At 43.3% G+C, this 17735-nt stretch overlaps 1 protein-coding gene across 1 annotated transcript in view; it reads left to right on the top strand.

Annotated features, from left to right (window-relative positions):
- The first annotated feature begins 391 nt into the window (after nt 1–391).
- Nucleotides 392–17735, top strand: part of INSYN1 (inhibitory synaptic factor 1) — an 86533-nt gene continuing 69189 nt past the window's right edge. The window contains exon 1 of the mRNA XM_029575743.1: nt 392–620. Within this exon, the coding sequence (XP_029431603.1) occupies nt 465–620 (156 nt within the window). The 5' untranslated portion in view covers nt 392–464. The remainder of the gene's footprint in view (nt 621–17735) is intronic.

Genomic DNA, 17735 nt, shown 5'->3' with positions numbered 1-17735 from the left:
GCTAACATTTTGTTTCTCAGATCTGAAGAGCTGGTACTTTTTTTGAAAGAAGTAACGTGTTTTCAACGCTTTTATCCATAGAGAATTTTCCTTTCCATCCCTCCCTTCCTTTCAGCGAATCAAATGTTTGCTAACTTCCTACTTCAAGTACTAAGACGTTGTTGCCCTCCCAATGCTCCTCCAGTGCTCATTTTTGAACCAGTTTTTATTTTATTGAAATATTTTTTTACTATTCCCGCAATCATTTTGAATATTCCTTTCCCACTTCTTTCAGCCATCCTAACCTCGTGAGAAGTTGGGGAGTTAGAGGGACAGCCCAGGGGAAGAGGTGGGGGGGGGGGGGGAGCGAAACGTTAAGATGAGGAGCTCTCCCCGGGCGAGAGGGGCTCTATGGCGGCACAGCAAGCCTGAGGGGGGGCGGTATGGCCAGCGCAGCTCTGCCCAGGTTTCCAGGCTTGTGAAGCATGACCACCCGGGGCTCACGGGACAGGGAGCCGACTGACATCCCCAGCAGCAGCAGCAACGAGAGAGAGCGCATCAGGAACCAGATGAAAATGGTGATCGGACAGCTGGAAGGCATTCTGCAGGAGCTGAAGAACGTAGCCAAGGAGCTTAGAGAGGTGAGAAAAACAAAACAAAAAAACACAAGAGTCTTTCTCTGCTGCCCTTCAGCACTTACACCATTCCTATAGCCTGTGCTGGTACAGTAAATTGTGACTCCCTTTTGAAAATCTTTTCCCTGTTCAATTTTATGTACCCTCTGCCTTTGCATAAATTGGTGTGACCCTCATCTCAATAAGGTGTTATTGCATATAAAATGGCTAAACTATAGTACATTCCTTAGAGAATGGGCCAAATAGTATCTAATTTCTCTCATTAAAATTCCACTGTAGTGACCTTAATTGTACTTTAGATACTTGGAACAGTTTATTTGATTTATTTCATTTTCCAAAACATCAGAACCCAGAACCTGGTTATGGTTTCATGGATTTTATTGATAAGTTCCCTCATAAAGTAACCCTTCAAGCTATGGAAGACATCTCTCGACAGCAGGTTCACTGCATTCCTTGGTAATGAGATCACTGGAGCCCTTAGTAATATATTATGTTAAAATCCCGATGCACTGCATATTTTTCTTACTAAGGGGGTCATTTATCAAAGGCTTATCGCATGCGAAAAGGGCTTTTTCGTATGCGATATCATGCAAATTAGGGGGAAGGGAGGAGTCGGACAGGGAGGGGGCGGTGTTTTCGCTGCTGGTGATAATGTAACTAACATTATCGTCGGTGGTAGCACGCCGAATAGCACCACCTTTCGCAGTGGCACTATTTGGTGCGAAAGCCGGCAGCCAGCACTCCGCCATGATGCGAAGGCTGCAGGCTTTCGCAGGGCTGCCCCCCTTTACCCCACCCCCCACCCGCCCCCCATTTTCGCAGGATTCATCATTCTGCAATGATGAATCCCGGCCTAAGTCAGTTGTCTTTCTGAACAATGTCCTAATCTGGCGTATACTTAGGGACCTTCATTTTCAGTTTTTATTTTAATTTTCCTAGAAATGTATGTGTCCTTTACAAGAAGAACAAAAATGATAGAAATTAGTGGAAGAAAATGACCTGTTATTTTTCCAGGTAAACATCATTATTGTTCTTGTTGTAATATGTGGGGATATCATTCCCTGTTTTCATTTCTCCACTAACAAAATCATGAGAGGTGGAGAAGAGGAATAAGACCTGAAAGTCATCATAAATAGTACAAACATCAGTGTTTCACAAATTCATAGAAGGTACATTTTTGAAGAACAATCCAGACATAACCCGCTTACTCTGAAGAAGATGAATTAGAATGGAGTGTGTATGATAGACGTGACTTCGGATTGATGGTTTGATGAAACTGGACAGACTTTTGAAGGTTTGGTTTAAGATTGGAGGTGCAGTGGACAGAAGTGGTTGAGGTGGTGGAAAGGACATGGAGGGTGCTATGAACTGAGTTGGAAATGTTTTGGGGATAGCATGGTATAATTAATGCACGCACCGAGCTTTTAAAATTCACATCTAAGAGGCTTAGAATCCGGCTCCTCACATCTCTCAATAATCCACCTTCGCCAACCCCTTTACTCATGTGAGAGCAGGGGATTTTGTACCACTATTACAATGGGAAGGGTTGCGCCTCCTTACCATACCTACCACACTTATCCCTAAAGGGCAAGGTCTGGTAAGACCTCTGTACTCTAAGGGCAACTCAGACCAGCTGAATCCACATATTGTTTCATATATATAGGGCAGGGATACTTTCCTAAGGCTAAAAGGGGCAACCCTTTATATCTCTTTTCTTTGAATATTGATAATTGTACCTTCCTGTACTTTCTTAAAGCCTGCTAAATATTTAAATGTTTCTATCATATTCCAATTTTTCCAAGGATGGTAACTTTTAAATAGGCGTGCGGGCATACATGTGCACGCATTCGTAGACTGCGCCCAGAGACGTGTCCGTTTTACGTCATACCCCATTGTGCACCCCTAGTGTTAGCTTTCCTTATTGCTTTACTACGTTTAGCTAGGTTTCTATCTTCAGCTGCCAATTTCTATTCTCCTAGTTGTTAAGAGTGTAATTTTCAAAGGAACTTCTATGGGTAATGTTTTACCCACAGAAATGGCCCTTTAGAAAATTATGCAACCAAATACATGTGTAAAATTACACACTGCACGTGCAAACCTTTACACGCATGGGGAGAGGCCGTCCAGAGAATAAAGCCTGGATAGGATTGGGACTTCTACGCATACTTTTGATTTTAAAAAGTATGCATATAATTCCTCTCGTAGTTGTGTACATGTGTAGTTTTGCTGGAATAATTAAATTAACTTATTCGCGTAGGTTCACTCTGAAAATTAGTATAACTTGGGTGAATAACAGCCCACAGATTTATGCAGCTTGTTATAAAATCACCCTGATATGGCTAATGGATTTTAGCACCTCAAATCGAGATTTTACTTTTATATTTTTGCAGTAAAGTACAGCCTCCAAATCTTTGACCATGCTTCCAATATTCTTCAAGTCCCTCTTCATTTTTTTACATCTCTTCCAATGTATTTGCTTCATTACAGATTTTTGTATCCTCTGAAATCAAGCAGATTTTCCAAGTCCTAGCCCAGAGCTCTGATGTATCTTACTGGCCTTTATATCTTCATCAAAATGAAGTCCATTGACCACTGCTCTCTGAATTCTGCTGCCCTACCAGTTCCTCACTCAGCTACCAGCTTTCCATCCTAGTCCCATACAGGCTAGTTAATTTACTAGTCTTCTATTTATTCAAAATTATTTTTATCCCAAAATGGGGTGCTCCCACAGCCGGACAAACAATTCTTTGTAAATTTCATGTACCGGCACTGCCCCCACCTCCTTAGGTGCATCCACAAATTGGAGGACCTCCAGCATCTTGTGTCTGGAGTTCTCCTCAGTCAGAAGCTGGAACGGCGCAGAATCCAGCATAACCCGCACAAAGCTTGCGAATGACAAGTCCTCCAGTGGGGATCTATGCCTTTCCTTTGGAGGAGAAGGCTCAGATGGCAAATCCTCAGAGTCCTGGGGAGGGAGGGTAAGTAGATGGGTAGAAAAGTTCCCTCCCAGTCCACTCCTTATTTGGAGTGGACTGGGAGGGAATTGGGAGAGACCTGATCTTGTCGCCATGTGTAATCTGAGCAAATCTCCCCCCCCCTTCCGTGTGCGCCAGCCCGGATTTTATAACATGCATGCACCGGCGCGCGCATGTTATAAAAGCGTGCATCCATGTGCGCGCGCCGGGTAGCGTCAACACATGGAGGCGCGTGCGTATTTTTTAAAAATCTACCCTAATGTGTTGAGGCCACCTGATCTCTCTATATTTCCTACAACTGTAATCTCACAGACCCTGTTTGATCTCAGACTTAGCACTTGCTTTCCCATTGCCAAGAATCAACGTCATGCCCCAAGTCATTTTGAATTCTGATAGCATTCCCATTGCCTCTGTGATTTTTGCCTGTAATAGCCTACAAGCCTGGATCTTATCAATGGTAAAACCTTTTTACTGTATTCAGAATTCCATTGAGGTAAATGCCTGCTCCTATTTTAATTACATTGTGCCTGAGCCATCAGATTTTTCACAGTATTTGTAATAAAGAATTAGAAAAACTCATTACACATTCTGATACAGATGAGTAATAAATGGTGCAAATGTAATTTAGATGGCAAACCAGCTTTTCAGCTGACTCTAAGGTAGTATCACTGTATTATTAATGGTTTTCTTGTTTTGCCTTATAGTTTAAGAATGTACTGTGAAACTGACAGCAGCACTGTAAGAAAAAATGTCTTGCCCATCAATATTGTTAGTTCATTTGAGCTGTTTCCATCAAGTTGTTTGAAAAGACTAAATATATAATACAAATGGCTTACTGTGAATAAAAGTGCTCTAATTCCATTTTGGGGTTCTTGTGACATCACAGGATTGCTGGGAATTACATATTTCATTAGTCTTATAAAGGAGTCAATACTGCTAAAGTACTTGGTTAGTTATCTTTTAACCATTTGGATCATGTGTTGAAATTTAAAATAGTGCAACCTGCTAAAAAGCTACAGGTCTGAAGCAACCTGATGGCTCAGTGGCGATGCTGAATGCTGCCATCCAGGCGATCCGGGCTTTTATTTCCCCAAGGCCAGCTTCCACTCCTTGGACTGGTCAGGTCTAGAAATGATGCGGGAAGAGGTGAGGGAGTCCCAGCCATCACTGAATAGGGACACCTACTGCATGCATGCCAGGTCCTGGAAGGAACCATGATCAATGGACCCTGGCTGGCTAGCAGTGCGATAGTTGGGAAAGAAGTGAGAAGATCACAGTGCTTGTAAAAACCTTGGGCAGTTGAGAATGAATGTTCATGGCGTAGCCAAAAGGAGCAGAAGGAAACTGCAAACTCAAGAAAACACTGCAGATTTCTGGAACTTGCAAGCAATGTGGCAGAGGCCTCATGTAAAATAATGGGGATGCCAAAAGGCATCCTGGAATCGCTTCAAAAAAAAAGTCAGCAGCTCTTTTGTGTCTTGCACTGTACTTTGCTAAAGAGTAGTACTGTAATCTATTATTGTCCTGTTCATTAGGCTTCAAATGATCACCAGTTTGCAGTAAATCTACAATGCAGTTCATTGTGCACTGGCTGCTTTGCATGAGATTGTGACAGTGCATTAACAACTCGTGATCAGTTCATTGACAGCTTACACATTTGCAGATTTATGTCCCAGCAAACCAACTGAAAATGAGTTGACCTTTTCCAATTTACTATCAGTTGCAAACACTTAAGGAACCTTAGATGCAGATGGGATAGTACTGCATTTGCAAACACTAATGACATATCTTGGGAAATCCATAGATACCAGCTATCCCTTTGTCCATGGGACCATTCTGCTATTTATCAAGACAGTCACCAATCTTTTCACTTCATCCCTTTCAAATTGTCTTCTTCTTTAGGGATATGCATGGAAAAAATTTGCAGTGCAGTTCATTCAATCAGTTCGTCTTAGTAATTCATTTTGTTTAGTTGGGGCTCAAAAACGTATTCATTTTTTTGTGTCATTCACTTATTTGTGTCCCATGAAAGTCAATGGGAGAAAGAATGCATAGTATTTGTGTTAAAAAAAAAATTGGGGTTTTCTATCCAAGTTTAGTGAAACTTGCAGCTAGGCATCAGCAGCAAAGGGAAGAGCATGTCAAGACACCAAAAGTTGATAAAAGTGGCACCAAGAGTGGTACCAAGAGTGGCATAAACAGCTCAAGGCATCAAAAGAGGAACAAAGCAGCACCAACACTGGCATGAAAACCCTAAGACATGCCATGAAGGTGAGGGGACAAAAACCCAAGGCACTGTGAGAGAGGCAAAGCATCATGAACAGTGGAACTCTGGAGGAGGTATATACATGAGATATATTTGCATGGACGGCCTCCATTGTATGCAAATCTCTCTCATGTATGTTCTTTGTGGATATCTTGAAAACTTGGCCTGTTTGTGGCTCTCGATGACCAGAGTTGGCCATCCCTGATTTATGGCATCAATGAAGGAAGGGGTTGATGTTGGGAGTGGCTTTCCTGCTGCTACTGCTTTGAGTGGTAGAAAGGGTCCCCTAGCTAGTTCTGGCAGCCTCTCCTGAAACCAATGCTAATGGGTTTTCTTTTTTTAAATAATGCTGCATGCCACTATTTGTAAAATAGCTCAGTATCTTTCCTTTACTGATAGCCTTACAACAATGAATGCATTCTCCAAAACCCTGGTCCTCCCTAAAACCAAAGTGCCTCCAAACATCTGATGTCTTGCAGGATCTTCTCTCCCTCTCTGGATCCTTGGGTGCTGCTGAGATGAGGGTAAACCAGGAGGGAAAAGACCAGGGGCATCTTTCCAAGTTGGCACTCTTTGCCCTAGAAGTATCACTTTCTGCTTCCTGTGGCTGCTCAGTAGAAGATAGCATGATAATAACTAGACTCCCCAAACTCTCCTGAACTAACAGAAGTTCAGTGTCCACTAGGGATGTGCAATCGTTTTTCCTGAATTAGGCAATGTCAATGAAATTTCCTAATTCGGAATGGTTCAGGAGAACCGAAAAACGATTTAATTTTTTCTGAAATTTCGGAAAAAATTCATTTTTTAGTTAGCATGCACTAACCCTAAAATCAAGGCTCCCCCCAAAAAAACCCTGAACAGCAGGAAAAACAAAATTCCCATGGGGGTGGGGCCCAAAATGAAGCCCGACACAAAATGTTTACCCGAACCACATCTCTAGTATCCACAGAGTCTGGGAATCCCTGACATGATTCATCTGAAGCAATATTTTCTCCAAGTATTTGCTGCAGACACTGCTCAGGAAGAATTGAGGGAACTGCTGCACTGCCTTTGGGTGCACCATACCTAGTGCCCTTGCCCCTTCTCTGCTGATGCCACCCTCCACTGATTCTGTCTTCTTGTGGATCAGAGATGAGAAAGGGAACAGGCAGCAGATGCTCTTCCAGCTTGAGTTTCTTCTTACCTGATTCTACTTGTAGTTTTCCCCTGCTAAAAAAAATCTCTCTTTGTTTGGGTGGAGAACTCCTGGTCTCCTCACTACTGTCATCAATAGTGCTAATTGTGCTTAGCCTAGGCCCCTTTGGAGGAAAAGCCTTGCCTCTTCCTCTGCCATTGTTGATGCTACTATGCCACTTCTACTTTATACGGGTAGATTTTGTAAGGTGCGAATGCGTGTCCATATGCGCACGCTTCCTGGCGCACGCAGATGGACGTGTTAATTTTATAACATGCAGGCGCTAGCACCTGCATATTATAAAATCAGTGGGCCATGCACTCCCTTTCCCACCCCCCCTCCCCCGGATCACCCCTTTAATCGGGCCCGGCACTTTGGCTCATAACAGGGGTTACGCGCGTGGCCAGGCCCCTTTGAAGATGCACATGTAACCCCCATTTTTTGCGCGTGGGGGGGAGGGTTTAAAATCAGACCTATAGTATACTATAGTACTGTGTATACCAGTACTAGTGTGGAGGCACACTGACAGACTGCAGAACAGAATCACCCAGTCCATTTTGTTCCAAAATACGGCACACACTCTATGCATGCTACTATGACTAGACATCCAATAGAAAATGGCACAGGTTGTGGAATAAGAGTCATATGCACACTGTAGTCAGTGTATACTACTCGTTTTTCCACACACAGAAAGACAGAAATAACAAAGTAAAGAAAGGCTGGTGTTTTACCTTGAACGTGGTCCAAGATGCTGCAGCTGTTAAAATAAAAACAAATATTTTGTAAACTTTTTCTTTGGCTCAAAAAAGAGCTTCAGAAGCACAATCTCTCTGACAGCATAAAGTCACATTTTGCTTTCAGGTTCAGGTTAAAAAAATGAGGAACTCATTGTCAAGCCATGCAGGTGCCAGGTAGGATAGGCTGGTTAAAAAAAAAAAAGCTTGACCTTGAATGATTCTGCTCCTACCTTGTCCCTTCCTGACTCCATTACCTCTAGCTTCAGTGTCTTGCCTTGAGTAGAAAAAAAACCCACCACTTTTGTTTGCACCATAGACTTGAAAGGGATCCAAAAACAAATGAAAATGAAAATTGTCTTTGTTTTCAGGGGCACTGTCCATTCATTTTGTTTTATATGAAGAAAACAAATGACCACTTTTGTTTCGGATTACCCATATGTTTTAAACAAATGCACATCCCTGTTCTCCCTTGTGTTTTACAGAAGGGTTATTAGGCAGGTCCTCCTGCCCTGTCCTCCCTCCTGCTCCTCCCATACTACCATATGCAGAATTGCTTTAACTCGGCCTGTGACGCGTACTGTAGAAATCTGTTGAGATAAAATATAGACAAACTGCTAAGAAACTGAAGGTTCTCAGTGGCAATCTATGGGCAATCAGTGGGTATCCATGCCCATTGCATCACAAGGAGCTGCCTTTGTTTCCACAAATATCTGCAGTTTGTTTTTAGCAGACCTCAGTGTATAGATTGTCATGCTGACAGATCTAATCACATCGATCCTCCATATTCATATATTTGACTAACAGGTGACCTTAATCCTTTTAAAGAATGTGATCAATCAATACAAGCTGAGCTGGGAGATTTTAGTAATGAACTTGTGACCAAAAACTTCAGGAGCAAGGAACAGTGATGATGCTGACTGGTGGGAGGAAAGCAAGGGAAAGGCCCATAAGCACCGTCCTTTAACTCCCCTTTCTATGGTTTTACATATACTGTATATTTACCTTATACACGGGAATATGTTGAATCAAAATGGATCAATCGTAGTGAGCTTCTGTTTTCCAAGAAAAGCATTTACTAGGTATAAAAGTGGTTTCACTTGCTGTGTTTCTGTTTTTGTTAGAGCTCAGATTCTTATCTTTCTCTGGCAGTGCTTGGCTCCTCAAGTCTCCCTGAAGGCATTTGAACCCACCTTACCCCTTCTGACTCTCCGTTATGTCTCTTCCAGCATTTCTTTCCAATTCAAGTGCCTTCCCTCCTCCATAGAGATGTGAAGGCCTGGTTAAAATATATATTTTTTCCTTCCCCCCCCCCCTCCCCCAAGGTTAGAAGTGTAAAAATTAGAGATTTTCCAAATTTTTCCAGTATTTTTTCTGGCCTTCACATGTCTCTACCCCTCCCCTGTTTCTTGGACCAATCAACAGTTTCAAGCTACTCAGGGAACCCACATGGAAGAGTGCTTACCAACAGGAACAGTATCTCTGATGTTGTAGTGCATGATCATCTGGGATCCAGTGATCACCGTATTAAGGCACAAGAAATGAAGGTTCATTTAAAGGTGAGGGACTTACGCTTGTTAACTGGATGGAAAAATCTCTAGGGAAGTAGAAGAGCAGTGGGCAAAACCAAAACCAGATATTATAAAGACAACAAACCTTTTTGTTAGGAAAGAAAATAAAGGAGAGAGGAAAAAGAGGCAACTATGATTTCGAAGATTAGCATTTATAAACTACAAGAGATCACAGAAAGAGGAAGACAGGCAGCAATATCTGGAAAAATTAAGAGAAACCGGGAAAGTAGTCAGGAATGCAAACATTCTAATTCATGGAAAAACTGCAAATACAGTAAAATGGGAGGCCAAGACCTTTTTTTTTTAAAGATAAGTTAGTGATAGAAGGAATTGTAAAAGTGGCATTGTGAAACTCAGAGATGAAGGGGAGGAATATGTAGAGGCTGATGATGAAAAAACAAAATTGTTTAACAAATATTTCTATTCAGTGTTCACTGTGAAAGTGCCTGAAGCAGGACCACATGAAACGAACAGATATAAGATTGGAAGTGAAGAAACCCTCAATTGATTTTCGGAAGAGTGTGTTTGTGAAGAGCTAACTAAACTTAAAGTAGCTAAGGCAATGGGGCCAGTAAGGATACATTTGAGGGTTCTAAGGGATATCCCGGCAGCTCCGCTGGCCAACCTTTTTCAATGCTTCTGTAGAGCTGGAAGTAGTTCCTGAGGATGGGAGATGGGAAATGTGGTCCCTATTCAAAAAAGTGAAAGTAGGGAGGAGCCTGGGAACTACAGACTGGTAAGTCCGACCTCTGTGGTGAGAAAATTAATGGAATCATTGCTAAAACAGAGGCTAATGCAGTTTTTAAAATCCAATGGATTGCAAGATACATACAAGGCAGCATGGTTTTACCAGAGGTAAATCTCGTCAGACAAATCTGGTTAATTTCTTAGAATGGGTGACCGGAGTGTCAAATCAAGGGAGAGAGCTACATATTGGGGCTGATTTTAATTCCTACACATGTGCACCTTGCGCACGCCGAGCCCAAGGGGAGCCCCGATGGGAGAGGAATAGTCAGTAGAAAAAGGGAGGTGATATTGCCCCTGAATAGGTCCCTGGTGAGATCTCACTTAGAATACTGTGTGTACAATTCTGGAGACTGCACCTTTAAAAGGTTATAAACAGAATGTAGTCAGTCCAGATGGTGATTATGTAGTCAGTCCAGATGGTGATTACTTAAATGGTCAGGTCCGTGGTCTTCATTCTAAAGCACATGGGGATAGACTTAAAGATCTAAACATGTACACCTTGGAGGAAAGGTGAGATAGGGGAGATATGATAGAGACATTCAAATATCTCAAAAGTTTCCATGCACAGGCTGTGATCCTCTTTCAATGGAAAAGAGGCTCTAGAATAAGGGGTCATGGAATGAAATTGAAAGGGGGTAGATTCAGGAGTAATCTTAGGAAATATATATTTACGGAAAGAATAGTGGATGCGTGGAACAGCCTCCCAGAGTTGGTGGTGGAGACAAAAGCAGTATCTGAATTCAAGAAAGTAAGGGATAAATGTAGGTGAGCTCTAAGGGAGTGATGGGAATTATAATTGGGAGGACGAGCAGACTAGATGGGCCATACAGTCTTTTTTCTGCTGACATCTCTCTATGTTTCTATGTTACTACTGTCAAACCATATCCATTAAAGGTTTAAACTGATTAAATCAGGCCCATTGTTCCATTTTCCAGATTATATTATAAAATACATTGGAAATTACCAGAAATTTGGCTGGATTTTTATGGAATGCACTATTACATGATAACTCTCAGTTCCTAATCACTCACTCTGAAGAACGAAGTGTTTGATGATATTGATCAGTAATGGAGGGGCTGCTCAAACTGGTTCCGACTCAGGGACGCATTGTCATTATAGGAGGAAGTTATTGTAGCAAAGATGCAAGAGCAGAGAGGTTAACGTGGGAAATAAAAAAGCTAGATCAGCCCATCAGCTTTGCCTAGCCCAGCGGATAATGCACCAAGCACAGCAGATTTTACAGCTGTGCCTTGTATACAGCATCCCCCCTAGAGAGGGAGAGATCTTCAAAGTGTCTCTTATACCTGCAAAAGTCACTTTGTAATAAAGGAGACCTCTAAAGTGACAACTTGTACTTGTTCTAGGACACAAATGCATAATGCCAGTCCTTAAGGGTTGTAAACAAGGTGGCCAAGATATGCGAATTATTCTGGTTCTTAAGATTATAGATATAGATCTCATGAATGTTAATTGTATATACATATATATTGTATATACATTGCAGACCCTGAATCGTGTATCTGTAACCTGTAATCCATTGCACCTCTATTTGCTTAGGGGCAGATTTTAAAACCTGCGCGCGGGCGCAGATTTGTTCGCGCAACCCGGCGCAAACAAATCTACGCCGGATTTTATAACATGCGCGTGCTGCCGCACGCATGTTATAAAATCCAGGGTCGGCGCGCGCAGGCTGCCTCCGTTCCCTCCGAGGCCGCTCCGAAATCGAAGCGGCCTCGGAAGGAACTTTTCTACCGCTCTCCCCCCACCTTCCCCTCCCTTCCCCTATCTAACCCACCCCCCAGCCCTAACTAGATCCCCCCCACACACACTTTTATTTCAGAAGTTACGCCTGCCTAAGGCCTAAGACAGGCGTAACTTGCGCGCGCTGGTGCGTCATCCCCCGGCACAGGCCACTGTGCCGGAGGACTCGGGACCGCCCCCGGACTGCCACCACGTCCCTGGACCCACCCCCAGACCGCCCCCGGACTGCCGTCACGTCCCCTTCCCGCCCCTTTTTTGAAGCCCTGGGACATGCGCGCTGCCGAGCCTATGCAAGATAGGCTCGGCGTGCGCAGGGGCAGCTTTTCGGGGGTTACGAGCGTAACCCTTTGAAAATCTGCCCCTTAGTGTTCATTGTAGATATCCAGAAAAATAGAGCCATTGTAGCCCTGGGAGAATTGACTTCTAAATCCCTGTTCAAGGACTTGCAAGTCACATCAACTAGTCAACAAAATTCATTAAAATTACTTTTTTTTTTTTTTTTTTACATATTTGTGTTCTGCATAGTAAAACTGGCTTCTTAAGCTCAGACTGTATCCTCATTCTTCATGGCATCATCAGGTTATGACCAAGAGTTTGCCTGATGATGTCAAGAGAATGCTAAGCATCCATTTCAGCTGAGCAGTAACTAGCAAAATTGTTTTTTTCTGTAACAAGCTAAGCAGGTATGAACTGGATACTATAGAGCAGGCACAGATACTAGCATACAAAGCCTTATTTCATAAAGGACAAGAAGTAACAGTTAAAGCGTTTGCAAAAATGCATTCTTATTCCAACTCTGTTCAAGGGGATGCATGTATTTTCAGAATGTCTTTCCCCTCATTTCTTGTTGTTGAATAGTTTTACATCAACCAGTCACTTCCTCCTTTGCAGCAGCAATTTTATAAAAGCAACTCAGTCTGAAGAGGAGTAACAAACTATACCTCTCTGTAAAGCAGGGAGAAAATTACTCATAGACCGCATTCTGCTCTCAGCCTCCTAAATCTTCCAAATTATATATCTTTTTTCTTTCTCTGTGTTCTGGAGGAGAATAGTAAAAGCATGACCAACCCACTCTCTCACACACACACTCTCTCTCTCTCTCGCCCTCCTTGAAAATGTTGGCATCCTTGGCATAGTGAGCCTTATTTTCCTGTCTGGCTTTCCTTGTGCTTTCACAAGTCTGACACTTCAGCAGTGAACTATAATTTACAGCTGCTGGACTGCAACATCACAAGAGGAAAGAAGCAAGCAAAGAAGAGAACATGTTAATTGACAAGAAGGCCAATGTACTAAGCTTTAATTATCTTGCGTTAGCAGCCCAAGTTACTGCCAAACAAATGAGAAAGATTTCTCATGTCCAAGTTAACATGTTGTCATTGACCTTAATACAAAAAGCCTTAATTGCACCTCTCCAAGGCTTCAGTTTTTCTGGTATTAATGGGTAAGCGTTAATGTTTGCAAGTCTAACGCATGTAATTTATCTATGCGTTCATAGGAAATGAGCTGATTTGCATAATTATTCAGCTCATTACCTATTTTGCACTGATGTTTGCAATAGCTAAATAATGCATGTTATAGTACATTGGCCTCAATGTTTCCTGTCCCACAAACATCACACATTTGCACAGAGAGCCTTACAAGCTGTATCTATACATAATTTTTTCTTTGAAGCCTATCTCACAGTTTGCTTTTTATCTATATGATCAGCTTTGGGAAAGGAGCAAGGAATATTCTTGGATCCTTTAAATAATTCCACTTTAACTAATTGAAATACAAGTGTAGACCATGCCTGCCATCCCTCCACGTTGAATAATTTCACCCACCAGGCAGCTGCCTCAGAAGACCCTCTGCAGCCAGTGGATCCTGGCTTGGCCACAGGGGGGTCTTCCCAAGAATCTGTCTAGGCCATGCTGCCAGCGAAGGGCACTCTCTTGGAATTGCTCATTAAAAAAAAATATTTTTGCTTGGCTCATTTTTTTCCCCACTATATATTTTAGAACTTCTTAAACAAAAAAAAAAATCATCAGATATCTGAACTAGCAGCCATTTTGCCCCCTCTTCAGGAAGGATTTTTAAAATAAGAAATGGTATGCTGATTAAATATTACCTGAATGCAGATGGCTCATATACAACTTGAATGAGTCATGGCTGTAGGAATTCTAGACTAAGTACTCGTATGGGTCTCTGAGATGCACTTAGAGTTTAGAGTGCACTTAAATAACAAAAGTGCAGGTTGAGTCTTTGCGTGAAGATTGTCAATATCTGAAAATGTCATTGAATGAAAAGAACCAACTTGCTCTAATCTCATTGTGCAGTAACTGCATGAGTAAACAGTGATTTTATTTCCAGCTGGAAACGAAGCCAAGATTACCTGAAAATCTTAACAGACACATAGACATCCTGAAGGTTTCATTTTCTGTGCCTTACTTTGCCACTTACAGCTCTCTGTCATGGCAGTCAATTAGAAGGGCTGCCAAAAGGAGAAGCTCTATACCACGTGTGTAGGACCCATAGCGCTCCCTGATAGAAATACAAATGTTCGTGCATCATTGCAGCATGCACATCTTTTGCAAATAATGCATGAGGCATGCATGCTGCAAATACCTTTGCAGAAGAGATATATCGTTCACCTATTTACTCTGTGAAGTGGATACAGCACACAATTCCTGCTAATACTGGCCAGGGAGGGATTCTACAAAAATCAACAGCAGCCATCTTGCTTTTTACAGAGCCTGGGTTCAAAATGAGTGTCACTGCTTGTTGGTCAGGGTAATATTTAAAATGAAAAAGAATTTGGGTCTGCGCTGTGGGGCAAGAGATAAAGATTCAGATTTCCTCTCTGTTGGGGCTAATAGCACTGGAGATTATTTCAGAGATGACGCACTGGAGCCCCAGTGTCAGGGAAGGTGAAGTCTAGAAAGAGAGTGCTAAGGGGTTTAGTCTCAGAGAGAAACATTTCTTTCAGCCTGGATGCTGGAAGGGGGGAAGATAAGAAGGGGAAAACTGGAGAATAAAAAAGAAAGATAATTTTTGCAGAAAAATGAAAGTAAAGTAATGGGATTTTCATACAGGTGGAGCCAGTTCCAGCTGGGAAGGAAATCCAAAAAGGCACAGGAAGAATCTGCCAGGAAATTAGTAAGCAAACTTACACAGCCTGGTTAACTCTGAAGCTAACTTGTGTTTGGAAATGACTTACCAGCAGTGACCAGGGTAATGTTATTTGCTGTTTTAGCCGTACATGAGCCAGTAGCATTCTAATAGCTTAGACAATGACTGATGACATTCTAAAGTAGCTGGAGACCTGCTACAGCGTTTGGTATTCCCCTGCCATTTGTACTGAAATGTAGCCCCTACCCCAACTATTTTTTTGGTGACAGGAGCTCATGTGGGAGACCATGAGCCATTGCAGCTCCCATGCTCCTGGATCCTTCCCACATGCGGGGGGGACAAGGCTTGTAATGCCCTTATGGATTTTCCTGGAGGTGCTCTACGACACTCCAGTAGGAAACACACACCCCACCACTGTAAGCGCTGTTCAAAATAAAATCCTTTACTGATAAAATCTGATTGCAGATGAATAATCACAGTAGGTACACTTGTGTTTAGTGCACAATCAATACAGAAAAATGAAGTTCCAAAAAATTCACAGTCTCAGTCAATAGTAACATCCTGGTAGTAGGTTCTTTTGGCAAGGAAGCCACTCCCTGGGCACTTCCACGAGTAGTGCCTAAAACTCCAATGCAGCTTTTTGGAATCTAGGATGGCTTCTTCCCAAGTCTGGCAATCAGTTAGGAAATTCCACTCCATGCACAGCTTGAAAAAATCTCCCCGAAAAGCTAAGAAGTAGACAAATACCTCTCTCTTCTTTGAGACCACGTCTGGTTCTTCAGTAAGACTCAGTCCTCCTCTTGGACCACAAAACAGCAAAAGGCTCCCAAGTCCTGAAGGTCTGGGCACCTGAACCTTGAACCTCAGCCAGGCAGGGGTTAGAACAGAAGACAGGCAACCTTCTCCCTCGGAGAGAGCACCCCAAGAAGAACCTCCCCTCTAGAAAGAGAGGTCTGAAGAACCCTGACCCACAAGGGCACAGGGGTTTTGTTAAACTACTGACACCTACTCTCTCTGAATTTCTCACTCAGGGTCTCTTGAGATTCTGAGGCCTACAACTAAGGGACAGTTCTGTGACCCCCCTTCTAGAAAGGAGAACAAACCCCATAATGCAATGCAAATGATGAGGTCATGCAGGTCAAACCTTGCTGATCTTAGGGACTTAGAAGCACTGCTCACATTGCCTTGCAACAGGTATAATGGCATGCAGAATCACATAACTTGTTTTTTGTTTTGGGGGGGTGGGGGGTAGATTTAGTTCATGCCTTTTCACTGGTAGCTCAAGGCAAATTAAATAGGTATTTTTCCCCGTTCCAAGAGGGCTTCAATCTAAAAGCCTCATTTACTAAGCTTTCCTCCTCCCTCCCTCCCATAAACAGGGAATGGGAGCAAACTCATAGTCAATCTGGCCTTGAGTTTGTACCTGATGCAACTTGACTACAATCAGGAGGAGCATCAATGGGATTTGAACCCTGGCTTCCCTGCCTGCTGCTACTAACCACTAGACTATGCCTCCGCTATTGTACTGCCTGACCCAGATATGGTCAGCTCTTTAGCTCAGCGCCAGAGGCTGATGAGAAGCTTGACTCAGCACTTCAGTGACACATCAAGACAACCTTAGGGAGGTCGATGCATAATTCAGCAAGTGTGTTATTGAATATATGCCTTCATATTTCTTCATCTCTCATTTATAAGCAAACAGATTTGTATTAACAGGACATGTTAGTAGAAGTAGTAAAATTGACCTTGCCCTATCTGCAATCAGTTACTGATCTTGGGGGTACTTTGTTCAGCAGGTCCTATTTGCTTATTTGATGGCCATCACATTCTCAGTCTGGGAATGACTTGTATGAACAGATGTCTGTAGGTGATGTTTTGTGTTTGCTGTTTAAAGCAAGCTTGCGTTCGGGGGCCCTGAGAGAGAACTGAAGGGAGTGAAGGAAAGCCGTCCTGGTAAGGATCGCAGAGACTGCCAAAAACACCTGCAGGTTTTCTCTCCGTGAGCGGGGAGAGAACGGAGCTGGGCTTAATTGGAGCCAGCTGATCCTGTGCTCCTGACGTCATCATCCAGGGACCGGGCCTACAAAACCCGAGGAGCGTCGGAGATCAGAGGGGGCCCTGAGAGAGAACTGAAGGGAGTGAAGGAGAGCCGTCCTGGTAAGGATCGCAGAGACTGCCAAAAACACCTGCAGGTTTTCTCTCCGTGAGCGGGGAGAGAACGGAGCTGGGCTTAATTGGAGCCAGCTGATCCTGTGCTCCTGACGTCATCATCCAGGGACCGGGCCTACAAAACCCGAGGAGCGTCGGAGATCAGAGGGGGCCCTGAGAGAGAACTGAAGGGAGTGAAGGAGAGCCGTCCTGGTAAGGATCGCAGAGACTGCCAAAAACACCTGCAGGTTTTCTCTCCGTGAGCGGGGAGAGAACGGAGCTGGGCTTAATTGGAGCCAGCTGATCCTGTGCTCCTGACGTCATCATCCAGGGACCGGGCCTACAAAACCCGAGGAATGTCGGCGCGCGGTGCCGGTCGGCGCGCGGCTTAGACCGGCTTTGACCGCGAGGACCGCGGCCGGCTGGATAACCCTTGGAACTTTGCACCCAGTGGTACTAACTTATGGGTCGAAAAAGGAAGGCGCGTTTTGCAACATCATCACCAACAGCTGTGAGAATTGGTCCCATGGACGCACATATTAATCGGCAGAGAACGCCATATATGGACTCTACACGAGGCAATTTTGAAGCCTCTTTAAGTCCAGGCAATCAACCAACCCCTCCTCAACCCCCAGGA

This window comes from Rhinatrema bivittatum, chromosome 13 (genome assembly GCF_901001135.1).
Source record: "Rhinatrema bivittatum chromosome 13, aRhiBiv1.1, whole genome shotgun sequence".
Classification (NCBI taxonomy): Eukaryota; Metazoa; Chordata; class Amphibia; order Gymnophiona; family Rhinatrematidae; genus Rhinatrema; species Rhinatrema bivittatum.
Note: the sequence above shows the minus strand (reverse complement) of the source record. Positions and strands in the feature narration are given on the sequence as shown.